The 22,696-nt window shown below is 38.8% G+C and overlaps 5 protein-coding genes and 1 non-coding gene across 16 annotated transcripts in view; 4 read left to right on the forward strand and 2 right to left on the reverse strand.

Moving 5' to 3' along the window:
- Positions 1-1,302: 1,302 nt before the first annotated feature.
- LOC111482467 (ureide permease 2-like) lies at positions 1,303-5,339 on the forward strand. Of its 3 annotated transcripts, none has more exons than XM_023128273.1 (8): positions 1,303-1,456; positions 1,877-2,175; positions 3,081-3,219; positions 3,347-3,521; positions 4,027-4,058; positions 4,155-4,255; positions 4,341-4,715; positions 4,999-5,339. In XM_023128273.1, exons 2-8 carry the CDS (start codon positions 1,939-1,941, stop codon positions 5,152-5,154), a joined length of 1,215 nt encoding a protein of 404 aa, XP_022984041.1. In that variant the 5' UTR covers positions 1,303-1,456; positions 1,877-1,938; the 3' UTR covers positions 5,155-5,339. The 3 variants fall into 3 exon arrangements, with proteins under 3 accessions (XP_022984041.1, XP_022984031.1, XP_022984050.1); XM_023128263.1 differs by having other exon boundaries at positions 1,306-1,443; XM_023128282.1 differs by lacking the exon at positions 1,303-1,456 and adding an exon at positions 1,559-1,579.
- Positions 5,340-8,941: 3,602 nt separating this feature from the next.
- On the forward strand, positions 8,942-13,236 carry LOC111478375 (ureide permease 1-like). 4 transcript variants are annotated; one of them, XM_023122620.1, is made up of 10 exons: positions 8,942-9,110; positions 9,468-9,773; positions 10,714-10,852; positions 10,992-11,163; positions 11,345-11,376; positions 11,468-11,568; positions 11,658-11,706; positions 11,842-12,032; positions 12,130-12,280; positions 12,437-12,860. In XM_023122620.1, exons 2-10 carry the CDS (start codon positions 9,537-9,539, stop codon positions 12,469-12,471), a joined length of 1,107 nt encoding a protein of 368 aa, XP_022978388.1. In that variant the 5' UTR covers positions 8,942-9,110; positions 9,468-9,536; the 3' UTR covers positions 12,472-12,860. The 4 variants fall into 4 exon arrangements, with proteins under 4 accessions (XP_022978388.1, XP_022978371.1, XP_022978364.1 ...); XM_023122603.1 differs by having other exon boundaries at positions 11,658-12,032; positions 12,773-13,236; XM_023122596.1 differs by having other exon boundaries at positions 11,658-12,032; positions 12,437-12,857.
- Positions 13,237-13,626: 390 nt separating this feature from the next.
- On the forward strand, positions 13,627-16,501 carry LOC111478406. 3 transcript variants are annotated; one of them, XM_023122653.1, is made up of 4 exons: positions 13,627-13,829; positions 13,930-14,055; positions 14,286-15,371; positions 16,174-16,501. In XM_023122653.1, the coding sequence occupies exons 3-4, from the start codon at positions 14,509-14,511 to the stop codon at positions 16,448-16,450; spliced, it is 1,140 nt and encodes a 379-aa protein (XP_022978421.1). In that variant the 5' UTR covers positions 13,627-13,829; positions 13,930-14,055; positions 14,286-14,508; the 3' UTR covers positions 16,451-16,501. The 3 variants fall into 3 exon arrangements, with proteins under 3 accessions (XP_022978421.1, XP_022978412.1, XP_022978430.1); XM_023122644.1 differs by having other exon boundaries at positions 14,343-15,371; XM_023122662.1 differs by having other exon boundaries at positions 14,430-15,371.
- A 121-nt stretch (positions 16,502-16,622) lies between these two features.
- Positions 16,623-19,450, reverse strand: LOC111478397 (ninja-family protein AFP3-like). Its single transcript, XM_023122631.1, has 2 exons — positions 18,276-19,450; positions 16,623-17,233 (listed from the first exon to the last, which is right to left on the reverse strand). The coding sequence occupies exons 1-2, from the start codon at positions 19,033-19,035 to the stop codon at positions 16,836-16,838; spliced, it is 1,158 nt and encodes a 385-aa protein (XP_022978399.1). The 5' UTR covers positions 19,036-19,450; the 3' UTR covers positions 16,623-16,835.
- A 1,077-nt stretch (positions 19,451-20,527) lies between these two features.
- TRNAT-CGU lies at positions 20,528-20,599 on the reverse strand. The gene has a single exon. It is a non-coding gene; the product is annotated as a tRNA-Thr (tRNA).
- Positions 20,600-20,684: 85 nt separating this feature from the next.
- Positions 20,685-22,696, forward strand: part of LOC111478341 (asparagine synthetase domain-containing protein 1) — a 5,959-nt gene continuing 3,947 nt past the window's right edge. For all 4 annotated transcript variants that reach the window (XR_002717458.1, XM_023122552.1, XM_023122558.1 and 1 more), the window contains exons 1-6: positions 20,685-20,813; positions 20,950-21,289; positions 21,468-21,661; positions 21,752-21,887; positions 22,003-22,281; positions 22,450-22,547. Coding sequence is in view for 3 of the 4 variants with exons in the window: in XM_023122552.1 (XP_022978320.1) it covers positions 20,715-20,813; positions 20,950-21,289; positions 21,468-21,661; positions 21,752-21,887; positions 22,003-22,281; positions 22,450-22,547 (1,146 nt within the window). In the remaining variant the exon portion in view is untranslated. The remainder of the gene's footprint in view (positions 20,814-20,949; positions 21,290-21,467; positions 21,662-21,751; positions 21,888-22,002; positions 22,282-22,449; positions 22,548-22,696) is intronic.

A 22,696-nucleotide genomic window follows, 5' to 3' on the forward strand; every position in this document is an offset into this window, starting at 1 on the left:
ATATATATATATATATATATATATATATATATATATATTTTTTGGGTTTATAATATTTTAAAATTTTTGGACCATTAGCTATAGCTCCTTTCCCATAAACGATAGATGCGATGATTTACTTTTCGAGAAACGTCAAGGAAAGGAGCTTTGCTCGTGCAATTGTGGGTTTGGGAGCCTAGGGGCATCTATACCAGAAAAAGGAGCTTCTTCGCTCTTGCAATTGAGTTATTGCCACGGTTGTTGGGGTATATAGCAACGTTTTGAATCTGCAAGTACGACACCAAAAAAATTCGGTGGCATTTGTCATACCTACTTGCCAAAAGATTAATTGATTTAGATTTATCTTTATCTTCTCTTATTGTGAATGTTAACACTGATATTGTGAGATTTTATACTGGTCGGAGATGAGAACGAAACATTTTTTTATAAACGTGTGGAAACCTCTTCCTAATAGAATGCGTTTTAAAATTATGAGATTGTCGGCTATACGGAACAGGCCAAAGTGGATAACATTTATTAGCGGTGTACTTGGGGTATTACTAATAGTATTAGAGTCAGCCATCAAACGGGTTAATCTCTCTTTAGTAAACATGTTTTAAAACCGCGAGGTTGATGACTATGTGTAACAGGTAAAAGTAAACAATATCGACTAGTAAGGAGCTTGGGCTGAGTTTGATATGCTAGCAGTAGAGACATTAGACAAGTGTAAATGTGTGGAAACCTCTCCTTAGTAAACGTGTTTTAAGACTATGAGGCTCACGACGATTCGTAATAGGCAAAAACGGACAATATATGCTAGCGATCGATAAATATTCAATATTAATTATTAACAACGAGATCTATTATTACTTTTCACATACCGCCGAAAATTTCGAGTGAGTGCAAATTCTCCCCATTTATGACTTACCATGTGATCTGTTGTATAAATAGGCAAATGGTCCCTTCTATTATGAATAGCAATAGCATGGCCAATCATTGTAGGGATAATGGTGGACGACCAAGTTACTATTATTTTATTTTATTTTATAAATGGTTGCCTCCTAATTAATATATATATATATTTTGTGTAAATTTTGTATTAAATTAGTAGGATAAAAAATAAAATTATTCTAAAAAATAAGTTTCATAACGGTATAATCATAATTACGCGGAGAATATAACTTTAATTAATGTGGCTACTTCAAGAAATTTAAACTGCATGGAAATTTTGACTTAGTGGAAGGAAAGTTGACTGAAAGCGACTTTCAGTGGTCTTGTCATTACCTGATACTCATCACTCGATATTCTATAATAATGCGTATGGGAGATTGTGCCAAACATTTTATTGCTCCCATTTCTGCAAGATCGAAAACTGTGACTCCATGATTCTGTCCTCGTCTCCCGAACTGTTGGAAATGATCAGCTGATTCTGTTCTTGCTAGTAGCGTTCTTAAATCTACTGAGGTTCGACTTCAAGGTTTTTGTTTCTAAAGCTATTTCAATTCGTCTTCTGAACTTACTCGTTTCCGAGTTTTGTCGTTATTTTTTTCAGATTTGTTCCTTCGATCCTTCTAAAACGTTATCCGTTCTTGAATTTGGGGTTAGATTTTACCTCTTCGTGACCTTAAAACTTGTAAATCGTTTGGGTTTCGTTTGAAAAATCTGTGTCTCTTGCTTCCTTCTCGTATGTCCGAGTTAGGAACCCACACGTAAATGTAATTTAGTGTTCACACTCCAACGATCTATTATCATCTGTTTTGGGGCTTACGTTTTCTCTACCATTTGGAGATTTCTCGTTATCGTCACTGGTTTGTTGATTATTGTGCTCGATCTTAGATTAAGTGTTTTCTCCATGAAGAATAACATTGGGACTGATTAAAACCACGGATCTCTGCAGGATTTCGCTGTTGATTGACCATATATATAACCAGAGGGGATTAGATTGTTGGAGGTTAAAGAATGTATATGGTAGAGAGTAAAGAAGGTGCCATAGCATGTATGGTATTGTCGCTCTGCTTCTTGGGGACCTTCCCTGCACTTTTGACTCTCCTCGAACGACGGGGGCGACTTCCTCAACATACTTACCTTGATTACTCCATAACTAACTTTTTAGCTGCTGTAATCATTGCTTTCACACTTGGTGAGGTTGGAAAGAGCTCAGATGCTTCTCCAAATTTTATCCAGCAGCTTTCTCAGGTTGCTTTGATTATTTATTTACTCTTGGTTTCTTATTTAATTGCTTGGGATTAATGTTGTAACAGGTTTCCACACCCTTATAAAGAATGCTTCGTTTCCCTCTCCAACCGATGTGGGATCTCACAATCCACCTCCTTCGAGGACCAGCGTCCTTGCTGGCACTCGTTCCTCTCTCCAATCGATGTGAGATCTCACAATCCACCCACCTTCGGGGCCTAGCTTTCTCAACGGCACTTGTTCCTCTCGCCAATCGTTATGGGATCTCATAATCCACCCTTTTTTGGGGCCTAGTGTCCTCGCTAACACCCCGTCTAGTGTGTGACTCTGATACCATTTATAACAGTCCAAGTCTATCCCTGTCTGATATTGTCATTTTTGGGCTTTTCCTTTCGGGCTTCCCCTCGAGGTTTTAAAACGTGCCTGCTAAGGAGAGGTTTCCACACCCTTATAAAGAATGTTTCGTTCCTCTCTCCAATCAACATGTGATCTCACAATCCACTCCCTTTTGAGAGCATACGCTGGCACTCGTTCCTCTCTCCAATCGATAAAACCCTTCTTAATTTATTTTCTGATCTATATTGGTGACTAGAGGGGACTCTCTTATACTTTCTAATTCTGGATATATAAAGATGAACAACAAGAAATTTTCATTTGATGTATCCTACTTTTTTACCCAAGGAAGTTGATTTGATATGTTATTCTGTAGTCTTAAGACCTTCCTGTGATAGAGATGGTGCATGCCAAAGGAAGAAAATATTTGATTCCATTTAACTTGACCTGCTTGATGTTCATAAAACGAGTATGAAGGGCATCTGCAGTTATATTTGTGCAAGAATGATGAAAGTTTGGAGGCAATGAGTAATTGTATTCATGTTGTAATTGGTGCTGATTCTTCTTGTATGCAGGATAATTGGCCTTCTGTCATGTTTGCGATGGCGGGCGGTGTAGCATTAAGTCTCGGAAATCTTTCATCTCAATATGCTTGGGCATTTGTTGGTTTATCTGTTACAGAAGTGCTCATTTGTAGCATAATAGTAGTTATAGGTCTCCACCATCTTTGTTCCCACTCTATTTATCTCCATATGTCTCTCAAATATATGTGCCTGAAGTCTCGTGGGATCCCTCCTCTATGTATTGCTTGATTCTTTTTCTTTTCTTTTTTTTGTTAAAGGCTCAACATTGAACTACTTTCTTGATGACAAGATTAACAAAGCTGAGATCCTTTTCCCTGGCGTTGCTTGCTTTGTGATTGCGGTATGTCTTGGTTCTGCTGTTCACTCGTCCAACACGGCTGATAACAAAGCAAAGCTGAACAGTTTGTCGGCCAATTCCGATAAAGAGTTGAAGTATGTTTTCTATGTCTACCAATGTGTTTATTTTCGATATATTTCATATATTAGTCAACGTTATGATCTTATTCATATCCCCATAGTTGCCTGCCACTCAAATCCAAACTTTTGATTAGTTATTGTAACACTCCAATCCCACCACTAGCAGATATTGTCCTTTTTAATTTTTCCTTTGGAGTCCAGTGTTCTCGTTGGCACACCATCCAGTGTTTGACCCCTTTAGGGCTCAACGTTCTCGTTGGCACATAGACACTAAGTTATGATACCATCAATAACAACCCAAACCCACAGCTAGCATACATTGACCTCTTTCGATTTCTCCTTTCGGGGCCCATAGCCTCAAACACACTCGTTCCTCTCTCCAACCTATGTGAGATCTCACAGTTATATACGTCTAGTTTTAAAAGTTATGTTTTTAAATTCTACTGAGGTCGTGTTGTCGCAGTGGAAGTATTTGAACATATCCTTATGATAATGTTTACTTTCAAATCCCTTGTTACAGGCCAATAGATGTCGCTGGATTTCCTAGTAGGGGTAAAACTTCCAGAGCCATAGTCTACTACTCTCTTTGTGTTCATTCTTTGCAAGTTAAGTGAGGCTAACTTTTTGCTTTTAATTGGACTTGCATAGTTGAATCAACGGACCCGGAGAATGCTGATGGTTCGTCGCGAAAGGCCGAGGCTGGGACTGCAGATTTTCTTGTTCAGCTTGAAAACAGACGATCCATCAAGGTCTGTAATGCCACTGCAGTAATGAACAGTTTTTGTGTGGTTGAATTCCTGATGTATCGTATTCTGATATTGCATGATGCTGCAGGTGTTCGGTAAGGGCACAGTAATTGGATTGTGCTTAACTTTCTTTGCTGGTGTTTCCCTTTCTCTGTTCTCACCTGCATTCAATTTGGCCACAAACGATCAATGGCACACTCTAAAGAAAGGTGTGCCACACTTGGCTGTCTATACCGCATTTTTCTACTTCTCCGCCTCTTGTTTTGTCATAGCCATCGTTCTCAACATCATCTTCCTTTACCGCCCTCTACTTAACTTACCCAAAACAACGTTCAAAGCATATCTGAATGACTGGAATGGTAGAGGATGGGCCTTCTTGGCTGGATTTCTGTGTGGGTTTGGCAATGGTCTGGAGTTCATGGGCGGCCAAGCTGCTGGATATGCAGCAGCTGATTCTGTGCAGGTCAGTTTCTTCACCTCTCTATGATTGTAATATCATGAAACTCAATATTGACCACTCCGCTCAACTGGTCTTACAGTAAATTTAATTATATCAATACTTCAATACTATCTCATCCGTTGACTTTAAAATTTATGGAAGACCGAACAAGTGAATATCAAACACAAAACACAACATCTCTGACTTTGATACCTTGCTAAATCTCGAATGCACAAGATTCCTACACGAGATCAATACTTGAACACATACCATATTTTCTTGCTTCAATCTCGAATGATTGTTTCAGGCATTTCCACTCGTGAGCACGTTCTGGGGAGTTGTTCTATTTGGAGAATACCGTCGATCATCGAGGAGAACATACGTGTTGCTTGTCAGCATGTTGTTTATGTTTACTGCAGCTGTTGGGATCCTAATGGCTTCATCAGGACATCGAAAACCTTAGAAGAACCAGTCATAAGCGCATCGCAGCAGCAGCCAAGATTGTATAAATTGTTCCTTCTAATGTACTGAAAACTTTATGTGTGCAGTTTCTGTACAATAGTATGACGAACAAGAAATATTGTTCCTAGTTATCTCGTTGTGAAATATTGTTAGTGGAAGAATGAGTGATTGAATGGTTGATAGAAAGATGTATGAAGAGTAAGAATTTATATATATAAAATATAGAAAAATATTAAAATATGTATCTAAAAATCCGAAGAAAATCTGGTTTCAAACCTATAAACTAATCAAAACTAAATAAACTCTTAACTATAAGGAGATTTAATCAGATACTAACTGACAGCAATCTAAACAAACACGTGATCTTTAACACTTCTTTTTTGTTTAGATGCTGTGAACTCCAAACTTTTTCCTAAACACCTATCTTACTCCAATTATCTTTCTGTTTAGAGGTCGATCAACCAACTCCCATGTTTTGTCTTTCTCGATCATCGAAAGCTCCTCCTTTGAAGGTGCAGCAAACCAATAATTGTTTTTTTGGATCATGGAACCCTGCAGGCTCACAAACAACTACATTACACATTTGATAAATATCATATAGTAACCTTGTACTTCTCACAGGTGCATCATCAACCAAAACATCTTGTTATTCATCTTCAATCTTCTTGTAGTTCATCTTCAGACTCTTCTAACATGCTACCAAAGGTTAAATTGTTTGGTGCATTAGAAATCTAATTCACCTTCGTCGATTCTTCCCAATTTCATTGCTCATTTTCAACAAAATGAACATCTCGGCTCACAATAACACGACTAGTGTGTGCTTGAAAAACTCTGTAAACTTTGGATATAGTGCTATACCCAACAAAGATCCCACCTTCTGCCTTTTTGTCAAGCTTATCACGCTTGACTCGTGGAATGTAAGTGAAACAAAGACACTCAAATACTTTAAGGAACTTTAAAGAAGGTTTGTAACCATATCAAACTTTAAATGGTTTCAGGTCCTTCACAACTTTTGTTGAAATTCAATTTTGCAACTACACAACAGTTTTGGAAGATTCTTCTGATGAAACATGCATCTCGTCATCTCCATCATGAATCTATTCCTCTTTTCATTGAGGCTATTCTGTTGAAGAGTGTATGGTGCTGTCAATTGATGTTCAATTCCAGCCTCTTCACAAAACCTGTCAAAAGTTTTTGAATTGTACTCCTGTACTCCTTGCCATTATCTGATCTTACAGCCTGAATCAAGCATGCACTTTCATTCTCAACTCTAGCTTTGAATTTTCAAAATACACCCGCAACTTCTGACTTTTGCTTCAACAAGAATATCCAATACATTCTTGTTAGATCATCAATAAAAATAATGTAATAAAGATTACCATTTAATGATGGAGTTCGCTGAGGACCACAAAGATCAGTATGAACTCTCTGCAGTTTTTTTGAGGCTCTTCATGCCTGTTTAGAAAATGGTTGCCTATGTTGTTTCCCAAAATTACAAGCACGACAAGGAGGCATGTCATCATCAATGTCAGCGAGTCCTTCTACCAGCTTCTTTAATTGCATCTCAAGCAAACCTCGATGATGAAAGTGCTAAGTCTTTTGTTCCAAATCTCAGTGACACTACCTCTGGATATAAAAGCCATCTGCTCTTTCTCCATCGGATTTAGAGCAAAACTTTTTTCTTTCATTTTAACATGAACAAGTCTTTGCCACTAGCATCTTTATCAAGCACGGCTTATTCTCAAACAACACTTTATAGTCTTTATCAAGTAATTGACCAGCATTTAAGAAATTTTGATAAATTTTAGTTACAAATAAAACACTTGGAATAATTTTTGTACCTTCGTAACTTGTTAGAGCTACTGTGCCTTTTCCTTTGACTTCCAAGTGTTCACCATTGCCAATCTTCACTTTCTTGAGTTCAGTATCTCTTAATTCCTAAAAAAAAACTCCTTGTCATATGTCATATGATTTGTGCACCCATTCTCAATCAACCAGCTCTCACTTAATTCTTTGCGTGAGGAACAAGTGACCACAAACAATTGATCTTCTTCTTGACCAACCTGTCCTTTGACTCTGCAGATCACAACTTCATGTCCAAGTTGATTGCATTTGGAGCATTTGGCGTCAGGTCTTCTCCAACACTTGTATTGGCGTCAAGTCTTCTCCAACACTTGGATGACCTTTCTTCTCACAATGGCTGCAACGTGGATAGGATTTTTTTTGAAACCTCCTCCATTTGTCTTCTGATAATTGGTTTTGATTTTTTTTTTTTTTTATACCTGTTGTCTTGATGCTTAGTAAGACACCTTCAATCACCCATTCTTGCCTCATAGACCTCTCTTGCTCTTTTTCTTTTGTGGCATTCAAGAGCTTTGTAATAGAAATCTTTGACAAGTCTTTGGTGGTATTCTTCAGAGTGGTAATGGTGGCTTCAAACTTCTCTGTAAGAGGAACCAGTAGCTTTTCAACTATCCTATAATCATTTAACACAGAACCAACCAATCTCACATTGGTAGCAATGTTGAGAAGACCATTTGAGATACATGTGCAAATAGACCAGCCTTTGCCTTTGATTTTTTTTTGTTTTCTGATTTGATTTGTGCTATAGTGTGATTTGCTGGAAGTGGAGGGATCTCGTAATCCTCCAAAGATCAAAGCCTCCATATAAGTCTCCATACGAACTGCCCACATTTGATAGTTGTCTCCATCGATGACGGGTGATGCAACCGCTGAAAACCTGAATTCTCCTTCTATATTGATCTCACAGATCCCTTAAGACCGGGTGGTGCAACCGCTGAAAAACTGGATTCTCCTTCCATATTGATCTCACAGATCCCTTAAGACCAGGTGGTTGCACAAATCCCTTAAAAGACTGGGTGGTGCAACCGCTGAAAAACTGGATTCTTCTTCCATATTGATCTCACAGATCCCTTAAGATCATGTGGTTGCACAGATCCCTTAAGATTGGGTGGTGCAACTGCTGAAAAACTAGATTCTTCTTCCATATTGATCTCACAGAGATTTAGGTGGTTGCACAGATCCCTTAAGATTGGGTGGTGCAACTGCTGAAAAACTAGATTCTCCTTCCATATTGATCTCACAAATCCTTAAGACGCTCTGATACCAATTTGTTAGTGAGAGAGTGAGTGATTGAATGGTTGATAAGAAATTTATACGATGAAAGGCAAGAAGATATATATATATATATAGAATATAAAAAAAATATTAAAATATCTATTTAAAAATTTATAGAAAATCAGACCAATAAACAAATCAAAACTAAATCAACCACGAGATTTAATCAATACTAACTTACACGTGATCTTTAACAAATATAAATAAAATTTTTAAAAAAATGAAATTAAATATTTGGTTAAAATAGGTAGATTATAAAATATTATTTTATTTTATTTAATTAGTTAAACAATAGCTAATATCTATTTTATTAATAATGTAAATGGAATAACTGAATACTTCAAATTTTTTAGAACTAAATTAATTTGTTAATTAGATTTGGTTAATTGAAAAGTGTAAATTGCTTCTTGTTTTTAAACTTTAAAATATTCTATTTTAATTTTTGATATTTAAAAGAAAACTGTTAATTCTCATATTTATTTTGATATTAACAAATTAATGGAGTTTTGAATTTTAGGGATGAAAATAAATATTTTAAAAATTTGGAGATAGAAAATAGAATAAAAAAGGGAAAGATTTAGACCTAATTAAAATGGGTTAAATCATATTTTTTAAGATTAGTTTATTATTAGGTCTATATGGCCAAGCCTTGTAATTAAATTACTGATTCGAACACGTCAACTGAGATTTTTGGAGTATGAGATGTTCAAACAGTGTTCATCTTTCGGATTTACTGGCTTCCCATACTGTGAAGCCTCTAGTTTTTTCCGATTTTGTTGGAACTGTTTCATGAAGACATCACTCATCTCCGACTGTAGGGTAAGATTTTCTCTGTTTGGAAGCTTGAGCTTAGAACTGAGTTGGATCTTTTCGAACTGTTGTTTTCTCTTTCTTCCATCTTGTATCCCCGAGTTTGGAATCCTTTTGCGAATTTAACCTGGATTCAGACTCCAGCGATTTAAAGGTTCCTATGCGTTATCTTTTCTGGGGATTATGTTATATTGTTTCTACAGTTGTTGAAATTGAAACCCGATTTCAATTTACTTCAAATTTCATTGTTCATAGGTTTTTTTTTTCTACGATTTGGTATAATTCTCGTTGTGTCACTGTTTGATTTGATCTCGCATGTTTTCTCATTGATGGAAATGGGTATTGATTAATCATCATTCTGTGCAGGATTTCTTTGGTATTTGATAATCGCTCACCATATTACCAGAGTGGGCTAGGATTCTTGTAAGTTGAAAGATGGATATGGTGGAGAGTAAAGCAGGTGCTATAGCATGTATGATGTTGTCGCTCTTCTTTCTGGGGACCTTCCCTGCACTCTTGACACTTGTTGAACGGCGGGGGCGTCTTCCTCAACATACTTACCTTGATTACTCCATAACAAATTTTTTAGCTGCTGTAATCATTGCTTTGACTCTTGGTGAGATTGGAAAGAGATCACAAGACAGTCCAAATTTTATCCAACAGCTCTCTCAGGTTGCTTTCATTTATTTACTCTTGAATTTTCATTCAGCTTCATTGGCTTGGTTCAATATAGACTGATAAGACACTTCCAAGATCTGTCGGCTATTCTCTTGCCTTAGGATCTTCAGATTTGAGATGTTAGTGTGAGATCCCAAGTTGATTGGAGAGGAAAATTAAACATTCCTTGTAAAAGTGTGGAAACTTCTCCCTGGTAGACGCATTTTAAAACTGTGAGGTTGACGGCAATACGTAGCGGGCCAAAACAGACAATATCTACTAGCAGTGGGCTTGGGCTTGGGCTGTTACAAATGATATCAGAGCTAGGCACCAAACGGTGTGCCAGCGAGGACGCTGGCCCCCAAGGGGGGTGGATTGTGAGATCCCATATCAGTTGGAGAGGGGAACGAAACATTTCTTATAAGGGTGTGGAAACCTCTCCCTAGTAGATGCGTTTTAAAGCCATGAGAGTGACGGCAATACGTAACGGGCCAAAACGGACAATATCTGCTAGCGGTGGGTTTAGGCCATTACAGTTACCCATAATCTCTAGAACTATCTGTGGTAGAAATGATGTGTACCGAAGAAAGAAAAGATTTGATCCCATTTAACTTGATATATCCAGAGTTCCTAAAACGAATATGAGGCGTTTTTACAAGTAAAGCTGCAAAGAAATTGTGGGCAAAGTATCATTTGTAGCCATGATTATTACTGTCTTGTGTCAACTAAACTTGGTTGCATTCCTTGTAAATCATACGTCCTTCATTTAGGTTGAACTTCATGTTATCTTATGAATTCTTGAAATATGTAACTTTTTCTGAAGAATTAAGATGCTCCTTTCAGTCTTTCTATATTGCAATACCCAATTTGCCTGCTGATTTTGTGGTAATTGTTAATGCATTCTTGTTAAATCACGTTGTAAAAGGTATCTAATCTTCTAAACTACTGTATTCAGGATAATTTGCCTTCTGTTATGTTTGCAATGGCTGGTGGCGTGGCACTGAGTATCGGAAATCTTTTAGCTCAGTATGCTTGGGCTTTTGTTGGTTTATCTGTGACAAAAGTGATTTCTTGTAGCATAGTGGTAGTTATAGGTCTCTATCTCTATCTCTATCTCAGCTGCATTCTGCCCCTTACTAAATTAACCAATCTGTTGATGTTTTGTTACTCAATATGTTTATGAAGTTTTATGAGATTCATCCTTCTGGTTTTGTTTTTGTTTTTGGGTAAAAGGCACGACTGTGAATTACTTTCTTGATGACAAGATTAACAAAGCCGAGATTCTTTTCCCTGGGGTTGCTTGCTTCTTGGTTGCTGCATTTCTTGGCTCTGTTGTTCACTCATCCAACATGGCCGACAACAAAGTAAAGTTGAAAAGTTCATCTGCTGATTCTGAACAGTCCATGTATGTTTTCTTTTTGTATGAATATGCTAATCCGTAAGACATTTTCTTGTTTAGTTCATGTTATGGGCCCTTGAATCCAAATTTGTGATTGTTTTATATGCATTTGGTTGTTTTCGAAGCTGTGTTTTTGAATTTCGCTTTAGTAGTGTTCTGATATTAACTTCCAATTCTGTTTCGACAGGGAAACGAAAATCTCTCTGATTTTGAATATGGGTAAATCTTCTTGATCTATGAAGTGTACAACTTACTTTCGGTTCATCCTTTGCAAGTGATATAACTGCTGAATTCTTTTGGTTGTGTATAGTTGAACCAACGAACCTAGAAAGTGCTGCTTATTCTTCACGAAAGGCGAAGGCTGGGACAGCCGACTTTCTTGTTCAACTCGAAAATAGAAGATCCATCAAGGTCTGTAATACTGATATTGTAGCATTCCTCAAATATTGCTTCGCTTTCTCTTTTATTCTTACACGTACCTAGTGGCTGCATACTTGCAGGTGTTTGGTAAGAGCACACTGATTGGGCTGTGCTTAACTTTATTTTCTGGTATTTCCATTTCTCTCTTCTCCCCATTATTCAATTTGGCCACAAATGATCAATGGCACACTCTAAAGGAAGGCGTCCCACATTTGACCGTCTATACTGCATTTTTCTACCTCTCTGCCTCTTGTTTTTTCATAGGCGTCATTTTAAATGTCGTCCTCTTTTACCGCCCTATGCTTAATTTGCCCAAGACAAGTTTCAAGGAATATCTAAATGACTGGAATGGTAGAGGATGGGCCTTGTTGGCTGGAGTCTTGTGTGGGTTTGGCAATGGTCTGGAGTTTATGGGCGGTCAAGCAGCTGGATATGCAGCATCAGCTTCTGTGCAGGTCAATTTTTTTCACCTCTTTTGACTGCACTCCAATCCCATATTAACTCCATACTGATAGCTCCTTGTTTCAATCTCGGATTCGGCTGTTGTTCCAGGCACTTCCACTTGTGAGCACGTTTTGGGGAATTGTTCTGTTTGGAGAATACCATAGATCGTCGAGGAAAACATACATGTTACTTGTCAGCACCTTGGTTATGTTTACAGTAGCTGTTGGGGCCCTAATGGCTTCATCAGGACATCGACATCAGGCTAGGACTGCAACCTTTTGAACCAGTTTGAAGGAAATGATAGCTTCTGGTGGCTGCTCTGTGTAGTCATTCCATTCTATGGAGGTCAGCTTCTCGCATGTCAGCATGTTGCTTATGTTTACAGTAGCTGTTGGGACCCTAATGGCTTCATCAGGACATCGACATCAGGCTAGGACTGCAACCTTTTGAACCAGTTTGAAGGAAATGATAGCTTCTGGTGGCTGCTCTGTGTAGTCATTCCATTCTATGGAGGTCAGCTTCTCGCATGTCAGCATGTTGCTTATGTTTACAGTAGCTGTTGGGACCCTAATGGCTTCATCAGGACATCGACATCAGGCTAGGACTGCAACCTTTTGAACCAGTTTGAAGGAAATGATAGCTTCTGGTGGCTGCTCTGTGTAGTCATTCCATTCTATGGAGGTCAGCTTCTCGCATGTCAGCATGTTGCTTATGTTTACAGTAGCTGTTGGGACCCTAATGGCTTCATCAGGACATCGACATCAGGCTAGGACTGCAACCTTTTGAACCAGTTTGAAGGAAATGATAGCTTCTGGTGGCTGCTCTGTGTAGTCATTCCATTCTATGGAGGTCAGCTTCTCGCATGTCAGCATGTTGCTTATGTTCACAGTGGCTGTTGCGGTCCTCATGGCTTCATTAGGACATAGACATTGGAAAATCATTAGGGAAAGCTTGTAAAAGCTCAGCCCTTCTTGCCAATTAGAAAGGAATCACATAATGTTGAAGCTTCTTGTACTGTTGTAGAGGAAAAAGAAATGTTGGAAGAATGAATTCCATTGTTAATGACTGTAATTTGAGGAACATCTGTGCTGAAAGTTGCAGCTTCTGAAAGTCGAAACACTCGACTTCGTTGGTGGATGATATCTTGAATGTAGCTACCAATCGTTCGGATGTGATTTAATAGAAGATTTGAACTTTTAAGTTTTTAGTTGAGTATTTACAGTGATATTAGAAATTCCAATTAAAGTTTAGATCGTTCACACCAATTCGACCTATAGATCGGCGATTGTCTGACCTATAGATTGGCAATGAGACAATTTATTGTTCTTGTTCTTCATCAGTTATTGTTCTTGTTCTAACTCTTTTGAAAAAGTCATTTAAATTACTTAATAGAATGACCATTCTCCACTACACCTACAAATTTTGAACTAGGGAAAAAAAAAAAAGTAGAGGGTAGACTTTGACCAAGGTAAATGACGTGGCATTCCAGCTAGAGTGGGGAAAGGGCCGTATAATCGTACACGTCAGCATTAGTGGGCCAGCCGAAGGGAGCAGTTAAGGTTGGCGCGAAACGGAGCCATTGTTCGTTACTAATGGAAACTGAAAGCCGCGAGACTGTCGGAGCGCCTTCCATCTTTTATATTCTTTCTTCCCCCTCTCTGAAACCCTAATTTTTGGTTTCGCCCTTTTTCTTTTTCTCCGATTTGTTTTTGCTGTTTGTTTTTTCTTGTTTTCTCCTTCCAATGAAAGACAACGAATCTTGGAAGTCGGTTCCTGCATTGTTGTGCCTGCCGGGAACGGATTTCCGGGTATTAACGAAACTAATCTTTCTCTGTGTTCTTTTCTTTTGCCTAGATATTTTTGTTGGATGGTTCTTGCTTCTTGACGTTGATCTTTAATTGAACACAGGCTAAATCTCCATGGCTTTCGAGGATTTTTGTCGTCAGTGTCGCTTCCGGCGAGATTTAGCGGCAGTGGTTAGGTTTTGGAGTTAATTGGAACGCAAGGGGTTGCTTCTTGCGTGTTCTGATCCAAGTGAGTTTCTTATGAACTTCGGTTTTGTTTAGCTGATGATGCATGTCCATTTTAAAAAAAACATCAGTGTTCATTGCTGAAAAGGGCTATATTTCGCTGATCCTCACGTTTGTGGTTACCGATTGATTGATCGACTCCCCGTGTTGTCTCCTTCCTTTTTTTAGTTTTTGTCCCCGAGAATGGAAGAACCTATTCCATTTATTCTGTTGTTTTCTTAAAAACTTATGCAGAACAGCATATTGCAAGCCATATAGTCTCTAATTATATAGCTATTGAATTGTCTAAAGGAGCAAAAGCTGCATTCATGGTTCTTATAAAAAATCCTGTTGCTCCTGATTGAAGCCAAAGCAACTCACATTTAGAAACGGATTCAGGATCTATTGGTGGAAGTGGGAGAAAGCTTGAAGTAGGGTAAACTTGAAACTATTGAAGAAGGCGAGAACAATAGAATATATGGCAGCGACGGGTAGATGTGAAACAAGCTCACATTCAACAAAACAGCCAGATATTATAGGTTTAGGCAGTACACATTCTGAAGATACTGCTGGGGAAGGATTTTCACTTTCCCCAACAGGGCAGCTGGCGTATGGGTCTTCATCATGTATAAACTTGATGGAATTGTCAGATCTCGTTCAAGTGGACGAAAATGTTAACCGACCCGAAGGAGGCACAATTTGCTTGGGAAATCCTGATCACGATGTTTACCAGCTTCAATTTAAAGATGATGAGAGCGATGTTTCCAGCCTTTGTTCTGCCAAATCAGAGAAGAGTAGCGGTTCTCAAGGTCCCACGTCTGCATCTCAAGTTTCTGATATTACCCATGAGTCTGGTGGAAATGTTATGTCTCCAACCCAGTCCCCTCCTCTTCAGACAATGGATCGTGTGGGAGGATATGAACCATATGATCCGTTAAGAATTCCGTCTGCAGTTTTCCAAAGAAGTAGATCAACCACTCCATTGGAATGGAGTATTGCTTCAAATGAGTCCTTGTTTAGCATTCATGGTGGAGACGATAGTTTCTCCGGAGATAATTTGTCGATGTTGAGTGATTTAGGGAAGTCAGACGAGTTGCTTGTATTTAACTCAGCACCTGCAGTTATCACGTCAAGAGAAACTGAAATGAAGAGTGTCGAATACGAAGAGGAGCCTAAAGTGGCAGATACCACAGAATATAACATTGAGGATAGAGAGGGTTTGGTTGCAGAAGATCTAAGTGGAAGAAACGTACTGCCTCCTGCATTATCATCGAGTTCCTCTAGCAGATCTCGCCACTCTGAAAGAAGTCAATGCAGCTCAAATTCCTTCGCTTTCCCCATGTAAGTCTTTGCTCATTATCTATTTGCTAAAAAATCATTCTTGGAATTCATGTTTTCCAACTTCATGTTTACTGTCACTTCACTATGGCAACTTGTTAAAACATTAGGTTCTCGACCGTTTCAAATTCTTATGCCTACGCGTTGAACTCAAAGAAGAAAAAAAAAAATTGCTTGCTTTCGATTATTCTATAAAGGAACAGGCCTTCCCAGTGATACCAGTTCATAATGCCTTGGCCTTCTGCCTGCTTAATAGTCATCATGTGGTTTGCTTTTAGACTACTGTCTCTTTTCGTTTTTTCACATCTAACAAGCACGAAGATAGTCATCATGTGGTTTCTTCTTAGCCTTCTGCCTGCTTACCAGTTCAACATGCTTAACTATAGCAACTGGTTAAGGCATTAAATTCTTGACCAAAAGGTAAGAGTTTCAAACTCGTATCCCCACCGGTTGAACTGAATGGTGGGGGAAAAAAAAAGAAGAAAAAACTTGCTTTAGATTATTCGACCAAGGAATTGACATTCCACGTGAATACCAGTTCATAATGCCTTCTCTTAGCCTTCTGCCTGCTTAATCGACATCATCTGGTTTCCTTTTAGGCTAGTATCTATTGTCGTTGTACGTCCAAGAAGTACCTTTTCTTCCAAGCTCCTTATCTTTTCTTCATGAATTTATTACAGAGATCTTAGCTTACCAATTCTATGAGGTCGATGTCTCTTTGTTAGATCATTATCATCTGGAAACTACGTTGATATTGTCAAAAGAAAGTATAAGCATGAAATGAACCAGTACTCATTATCTGCAGTTTGGCCGATGAGGAGGCTCAGGATGGATCTGTGCTTGCGGATGATAAAATAGAAGGTGCTCCAGTCTCTACAAAATCTCATGCAAACTCTTGGTTTCCCTGCTGTTCATGTTCTTGTTACAAATGGAATTTCTATTCACGTTCTTGTTGCAAATGGACTTGCTGTTCATGTTCGTCTTGTTGCACATGGAACTGCTATAGTTGTAATTTTCGTCCTCACTGTCATTTTTGTCCTCGATGCCGTATTATTTACCCTTGCCATTTTTGTCGTGGTTAAGTGGACAATGTCGCAGAAAAGACAGTGTCTATGAATATTTTCTTGATTGTTCATATTAGCCTGTTTAGGCATTTAGAAACAGGGTGAGTGATAAATGTAACATACTGCCACCCAGCATAGTGAATCCCCCTCGTTCAGGAGGGCTTCACACAAACAAACTCATTCTTAGCGGTTTAAGTTATGGTTTTGATCCATAAAATCTCCAGCTGAGAGCCATTCAAAAATCTCTTTCAAGACATGACTCACTCTACAAGGTAAAGAAGATAATGAAGGTATTTAACAAAGGATCTCTTTACTTAAAAACACCAAGTTCTCTATGTTTCCTATTTGAAAGCTCCCCAAATGTTTGATGGGGTTGACCGACAAGGATGGTGGCCACACAACATCACGAAAAAGAACCAGAATTGGGATTGACAACTATATGTCTTAGTGGGTGAGCCACATTTTTCCCACCAGCATGCTTCACAAACTCTGCTGGCGACAGAAACTTCCCATGGCATACACACATTATCCTCACTTCCTCCCCTTTCCCATACTTGTAAAGAATCCCTTCCACCCTTCTCCCATCAGGCCCATCCCCTATTGTGAACACACAAGGCATGTCTTCCATTGACGACGTCCCCGTTTCTCTCCCACTGTTCTCCCCCAAATCAGGCTTCGTTTTCGTCTCTGCTTTGGAACTGCCCAATGGATTCTCACACATCTTCGATCCTGAAGAACCTCCAGCCTCTTGGTTGCCTTGCTCTTGCGAGGAGCTTCTTGCTTCGCCGTAACTGCTTGATCCTGCAAGAAGATGAACAGCACTTTACAAATAATGCAAATAATCCCTTCAGAATGTATTCGCTCTGAATAGCATTGAAAACTTAACTAAACCTAAAACATAATACTGATAAAAGGAGGACAATGGCCAACTTTATTGTAAGCGATCCAACTTCACTCACAATGGCCTTCAAAGATATTATCCAAAAACCCAACGAATAACCTTGTTTTCCTATTATTTGAAACTAATCAAATCTAAGACACTAAGTAAACAAGGCCGGAATCATCATATATACACATCGGCGGTGCTACAATTCTGTTTTATTGCAATAAACTCGTAAGCAGTAACCTTGGTGACCCCGTAAAGAAGTTTTGTATGTTAGAGAGAGGTTTCTACACTTTTATAAGGAATACTTCGTTCCCTACTCCAACCGATGTGGGATCACACAAGTATGCAACTTTTTCCAAGCACCAAAAGCTCGCTAAGTCAAATACAATCTCATGGATGGCCTTAAGAACAAGACTTGAACAGTATAGGTGGAAGGAGAGAGTTTCATTGTTCAGGAATACAGAACTTGATATGCTTAAATGATCTCTTACTTTCTTGCAAAATAGGCCAATATTGCTGTAATGTTTACTGTACCACTTCTTAATCTTAGTCCATTTGTCACATTTCAATATTTACTATATAAGACTTCCTTATCACTCCGGCTTTTGGCTAAAACAGAATGAGCGATTCAAATTCGACGCGGATCGCTCCATCTAGTCGTCACCGGAAATCATTTTGATTCAAAACTGTTGGTCAAACCTGAGTCAGAAGCTCTAGCTAAAGGTATCAACTAACTACTTGTGCATATTACATAGCTAAGGCGCTGAGAAAAAAAAAAGCAATGGCCAGACAGTTCCAATGCGCCATATATGAGCTTGGGTGCTTTATTTTGCCTATGCCTATGATTTAAAAGTACCTTTCAGATCATGAATTGCAAGCTAAGAAATGGAGTTCTATCATGAACTATGCCAACATTTTCAAACAAATAGTAACATTACAAGGTGAAGAATGAGCAACCTTGGATGTGTTTGCTGTCCAATTCCGACATCCCCGACGAGCTTCCGCCCTGTGATTCGGCGGAGCACTGAGAACCAGGCTGTCCGAACCCCGGTAAACCTCTGCTGCCGCCGCCACCGCCCGATGTACAACCACCTTTCCCTTTGACAACTTCATCCACAATTCCGCTGATAACAGCCTGTCGAGCACCAGCAGCCCACGTTGTCGTCCCAAATGGCGGTGCCACTGTTGTCAAAACACCCGAACCAACCCTTTTCTCTCTCAAATTCAATCCAGCAAGGCCTCCAATTTCACGCCTCTCTTCTTCAAAACACCCACCACTCCCCATCCCAATTCCATCCTTATTCCTCTGCTTCTCAAACCTCCTCCTCTTCGCCTCCATTCGCCTCAACGTCTGCAATTCCTTCCTCTTCCTCCACTCCTCTTCCGTCTCCGGCGGAAGAGACGACGTCCGAATAAGACCCGGGTACGATACCGCCGTCGGAGTCGATGCCTCGTCGTCCCTCAAACGCATCGTCCCAGCAATAGACGACGACCGAACAAGTATCTTAGAATTCTTGTCAACCCCAAATCGACCCCCAAGTGAAAGCCCAAGATTCAGCTCAATCTCCTCTGCATCACCCTCTTCATTAAACGCCCCAATTTGGGGCTGATGTGAATTTCTACACAGAAATCTCTGCAACAGATCTGTTGGGTACTTTTCAGTTTGCAGAGGAACCTTCTCCATTCCTCTACTTCCTCCTTCGTTGGCTTCCCCCATCGTTCAATTCAAAACAGAGCGACCCAAAATGTTTATAATAAACCATCACGATCTTGTTTATTAGCTAAACCCATAAAGAATACAGCAAGATATGATGAATCAAAACAAAACCCAATACTCAAACTAGCAGAAAAAGCACATCAAAATATGATCTCAGATCACATTTCCATTTAAAAAATGAGAGAAAGAAGATGAAAAAGCTTTCCATTCCAACAATGATTCCTCAAATAGTTGAAATAAAAATAAAAAATCTGGAGGGAAATCAAAATATGAACAGTGTTGTAAAAGATCTCCAACAAAGTGGAACAGCAAAGGAAAGAAGGAGAAAAAAAATTAAAGAAAGAGGGCGCAAAAATAATTGACGAGTGAAAGAGAAATTGAAGGAAACAGAGAAGCGGAGAGAGGAAAAAGGAGGAACTTTTTCTCTCCTCCCCCCATGGAAATTTTAATTTTTTTAATTTTTTTTTTTTTAAAAAAATGTTGTACCGAAAATACCCTCCAGGAAGAAAAATGCCTGCAGGGGACAAGTGGCATCCTAAGACGTAGTAGATGGACACGTGTCCGACCTGACACAAAATTTCTTCATCTTTTTAAAAAACTCCGCTTTCGTCCTTTTGGCGTGCCTACCAACAAATTTTCATTTAAAGACACGTGTCGAAAATATAGCGAATAATCATAAATTCCACGTATAGGTCAAAGCTAAACGTCTTGACTGTGCGACACGTGGGCATATGGATATGGGCGACGAAACGGTGTTTGGTTTTTTCCTCGGCTCTCTCTATCCTTTACCACGCGGTCAAATAAAACCCGCTAGAAGTCAACGAGAAATCAAGCGATGGATCGGCGAGGAGATTCGGAAAAACAGGGACCCACATGAGGCAAGTTGCAAGGTTATTTATTTAAAAAAAATTTAATATTAAATTGCCAAGTTGGGAGAGGGGCCCGCGGGTAATGTTCGGTGATGGACACGTGTCGAGGTGGGTGAGGTTGGGAAATACTTTAGAGCGTGTCAATAATCAACTTGTTGAATGCGACGGCTCGGCTGTTCCTTGCCAACTTGCTGACACTAAGCATGTCCTTCTGTCGGAAAGCAATTAGTTTAATTAATTTTATTTATTTATTATTATTTTGCTTTTTTTTTTATTTTTTTTAATTTTATTTATTTATTATTATTTTGCCTTTTTTGATTCCTCGAGTTCTCACTATTTTTGTAGTCTTATCATCAGAATAATCTTTCCTTCTTTTATCAGACAGGAAAATCGTGCCAAATATATTTTTTGCTTTATTATAAAGTTTATTAAAATTATAAATTTAACTTCTTTCCATTAAAGTAATTATGAGATAAATTTCACTATTTATTTATTTATTATTTAAATAAAATCACTTTTATAGACATAATTTAAACTAATTAATTTGTTTTGATTTTATATCCTCTCTTAATATTATTATATGAAATTGCAATGGAAAATTGGATGCGAAAAATTATAAAAAAAGCTCCCGGCGAGGATCGAACTCGCGACCTTTCGCTTACGAAGCGAACGCACTACCACTATGCTACGGAAGCGTTTGTTGGCAGGCTTGTTTATAAATATTTTATAAAGAGTGAAATTTATGGTTTCTACTTCTATTTTTCTTGGTACTGCGACAGAACCCGCCCTCGCTGTGCGGGGGCGGCGGCAATGTGTGGAATTGCTTTGGTCGTTTCTGGCTGTCGCCTTGATTTGTCGTCTCTACATGTAGACGCCAGAGCTCCGTCTCCTCATCCAGTGCACGAGCATGTAAATATTCTTGGTCTCGCTGTTTTCTTCTCATTCGTTATAGTTTGGATATATTGCTGTGGCGCGAATTCAAATTTGGCTCTTAACACTTTCTTTGTGATTCTGGATTGATTTTAGTTGCGTTTTCTTGCTCCAGCTCGAGTTTTCGATAGATGATCTTGAAGCGGCATTGCGGAGAAGGGGCCCCGATAGCTTAGGCGGAGTGAAGGTTTTTATTTCCTCAATATCTTCTAATCCTGGTGAAGAGCAGCAGTTTGAGTGTTTTGTTGAGAGGGTTGATTGTGGAGTTGCATTTCAGAATCAGAATGATCAACACGAGATGGAAAATGGAAGGATTCTCCATTCTCATGACAGTTGTAGTAGTCTCATCTCTGGTGCGCAGTTTTATTTTCTGGGGGCTACATTACAGCTTAGAGGGCTTAACCCTATTGTTCAGCCACTGATGGATGCTTCCCGCAATGTTCTTGTTTACAATGGTAAACTAAATGCAGAAGTTTATATACTCAAGTTTTAAATTTGGCGTTCTTCTTATTTGTTCATTAAATTAAATATACTTTTTGAATTTGGCATAATATTGATCACTAATTATGTTCAAACTAAATCTAAGGAACTATATTAAATTTCTTTCATTTCATTTCATTTTCTTTTCAAAAGGTGAAATATTTGGAGGAATACACGTTGAGTATCATCAAAATGATGCTGAAGCTCTTATGCAAGCTCTTGGGAATTGTTGCGCAAGCAATGTTAGTTTAGATACGAACACATGTTTAGGGGAATGTAAGAGAGAAAGCACTATTGTAGACGTTCTTTCAAACATTCAAGGGCCATGGGCAATCATCTACTTCGCGGTAAGTTTCCATGTTATGTTTATTGGCCCTGCGCGCCATGTAGCCTTTTGTTTCTTGTTATTAACCTTTAACAAAATTTATCGTATTTAGGTTAGTGCAAAAACTTTGTGGTTTGGTAGGGATGCCTTTGGTAGGCGAAGTCTTCTTGTTCACTGGCCAACCGTGGTGGATTCTCGGTTTCTTTTGTCTTCTGTATCACCAGCTTCCTCCATGTTTCACGACTCTGGTATACTGAGCTTTTAACACTTTACGGATCTTCTGTTGGTGTTTTGTTATCAGTTTATTGTCTATTAACAATTACTTCTTGTGCTTGTGATATTATACTAAGTCGCTAACTGCAGGACATGACAATGATAATGGTACTTGTGAAGTGAGCTTCTGGGAAGAACTTCCATGTGGGATTTACAGCATCTCTTTTGATGCTCAGAGCACAGACGGTTGCCTGGTTGGTGAAGTCAAAAGGCATGAATGGACCAATGAGTCACTGAAAGAACTTGTCGAGTGGAAGAGAACTTGTATTGTACCTAAACCTGGAGACATCTCCTCTTCATATCACGAGGATCTTTTGTCACAGCATGAAAGTAATTCAGCATGTTTGCATAACTTGCAATCAGTACCAGGTATCTATTATTCCTCTTCATTGTGGTGCCAAAACTTAGGTACCAAAGTTTCAATTCTTATGGTAGTTTGTCTGCTGCCACTTCCACCTTGTCAATGAAAAATGTCTGGTTTTGATGAAGAATTTGATTTCTTGATGACGGTTGATGTTGCTTTTGTTGAATGAATAGAGGGTATCCGAGCTCCTGTTTCAACACCTGCGGAGATTCTGCTGGATGCTCTAAGGAAGTCTCTTATCAGGCGTACTTCACTTTATACAATTTTCCAGGTTTATTTTTACGGCTTTTCTATTGGTACTGAGTTAGTACTTGTGATGACGTGCTTACTTTGAACTATTTTGTTTTACCATAAATTTTTGCATGATGCACAAACATGGGTTTGCAGCTCCTTTTTTTTTTTTTTTTTTTGAAAAAAAAG

Source organism: Cucurbita maxima, unplaced genomic scaffold, assembly GCF_002738345.1.
Source record: "Cucurbita maxima cultivar Rimu unplaced genomic scaffold, Cmax_1.0 Cma_Scf00001, whole genome shotgun sequence".
Classification (NCBI taxonomy): domain Eukaryota; kingdom Viridiplantae; phylum Streptophyta; class Magnoliopsida; order Cucurbitales; family Cucurbitaceae; genus Cucurbita; species Cucurbita maxima.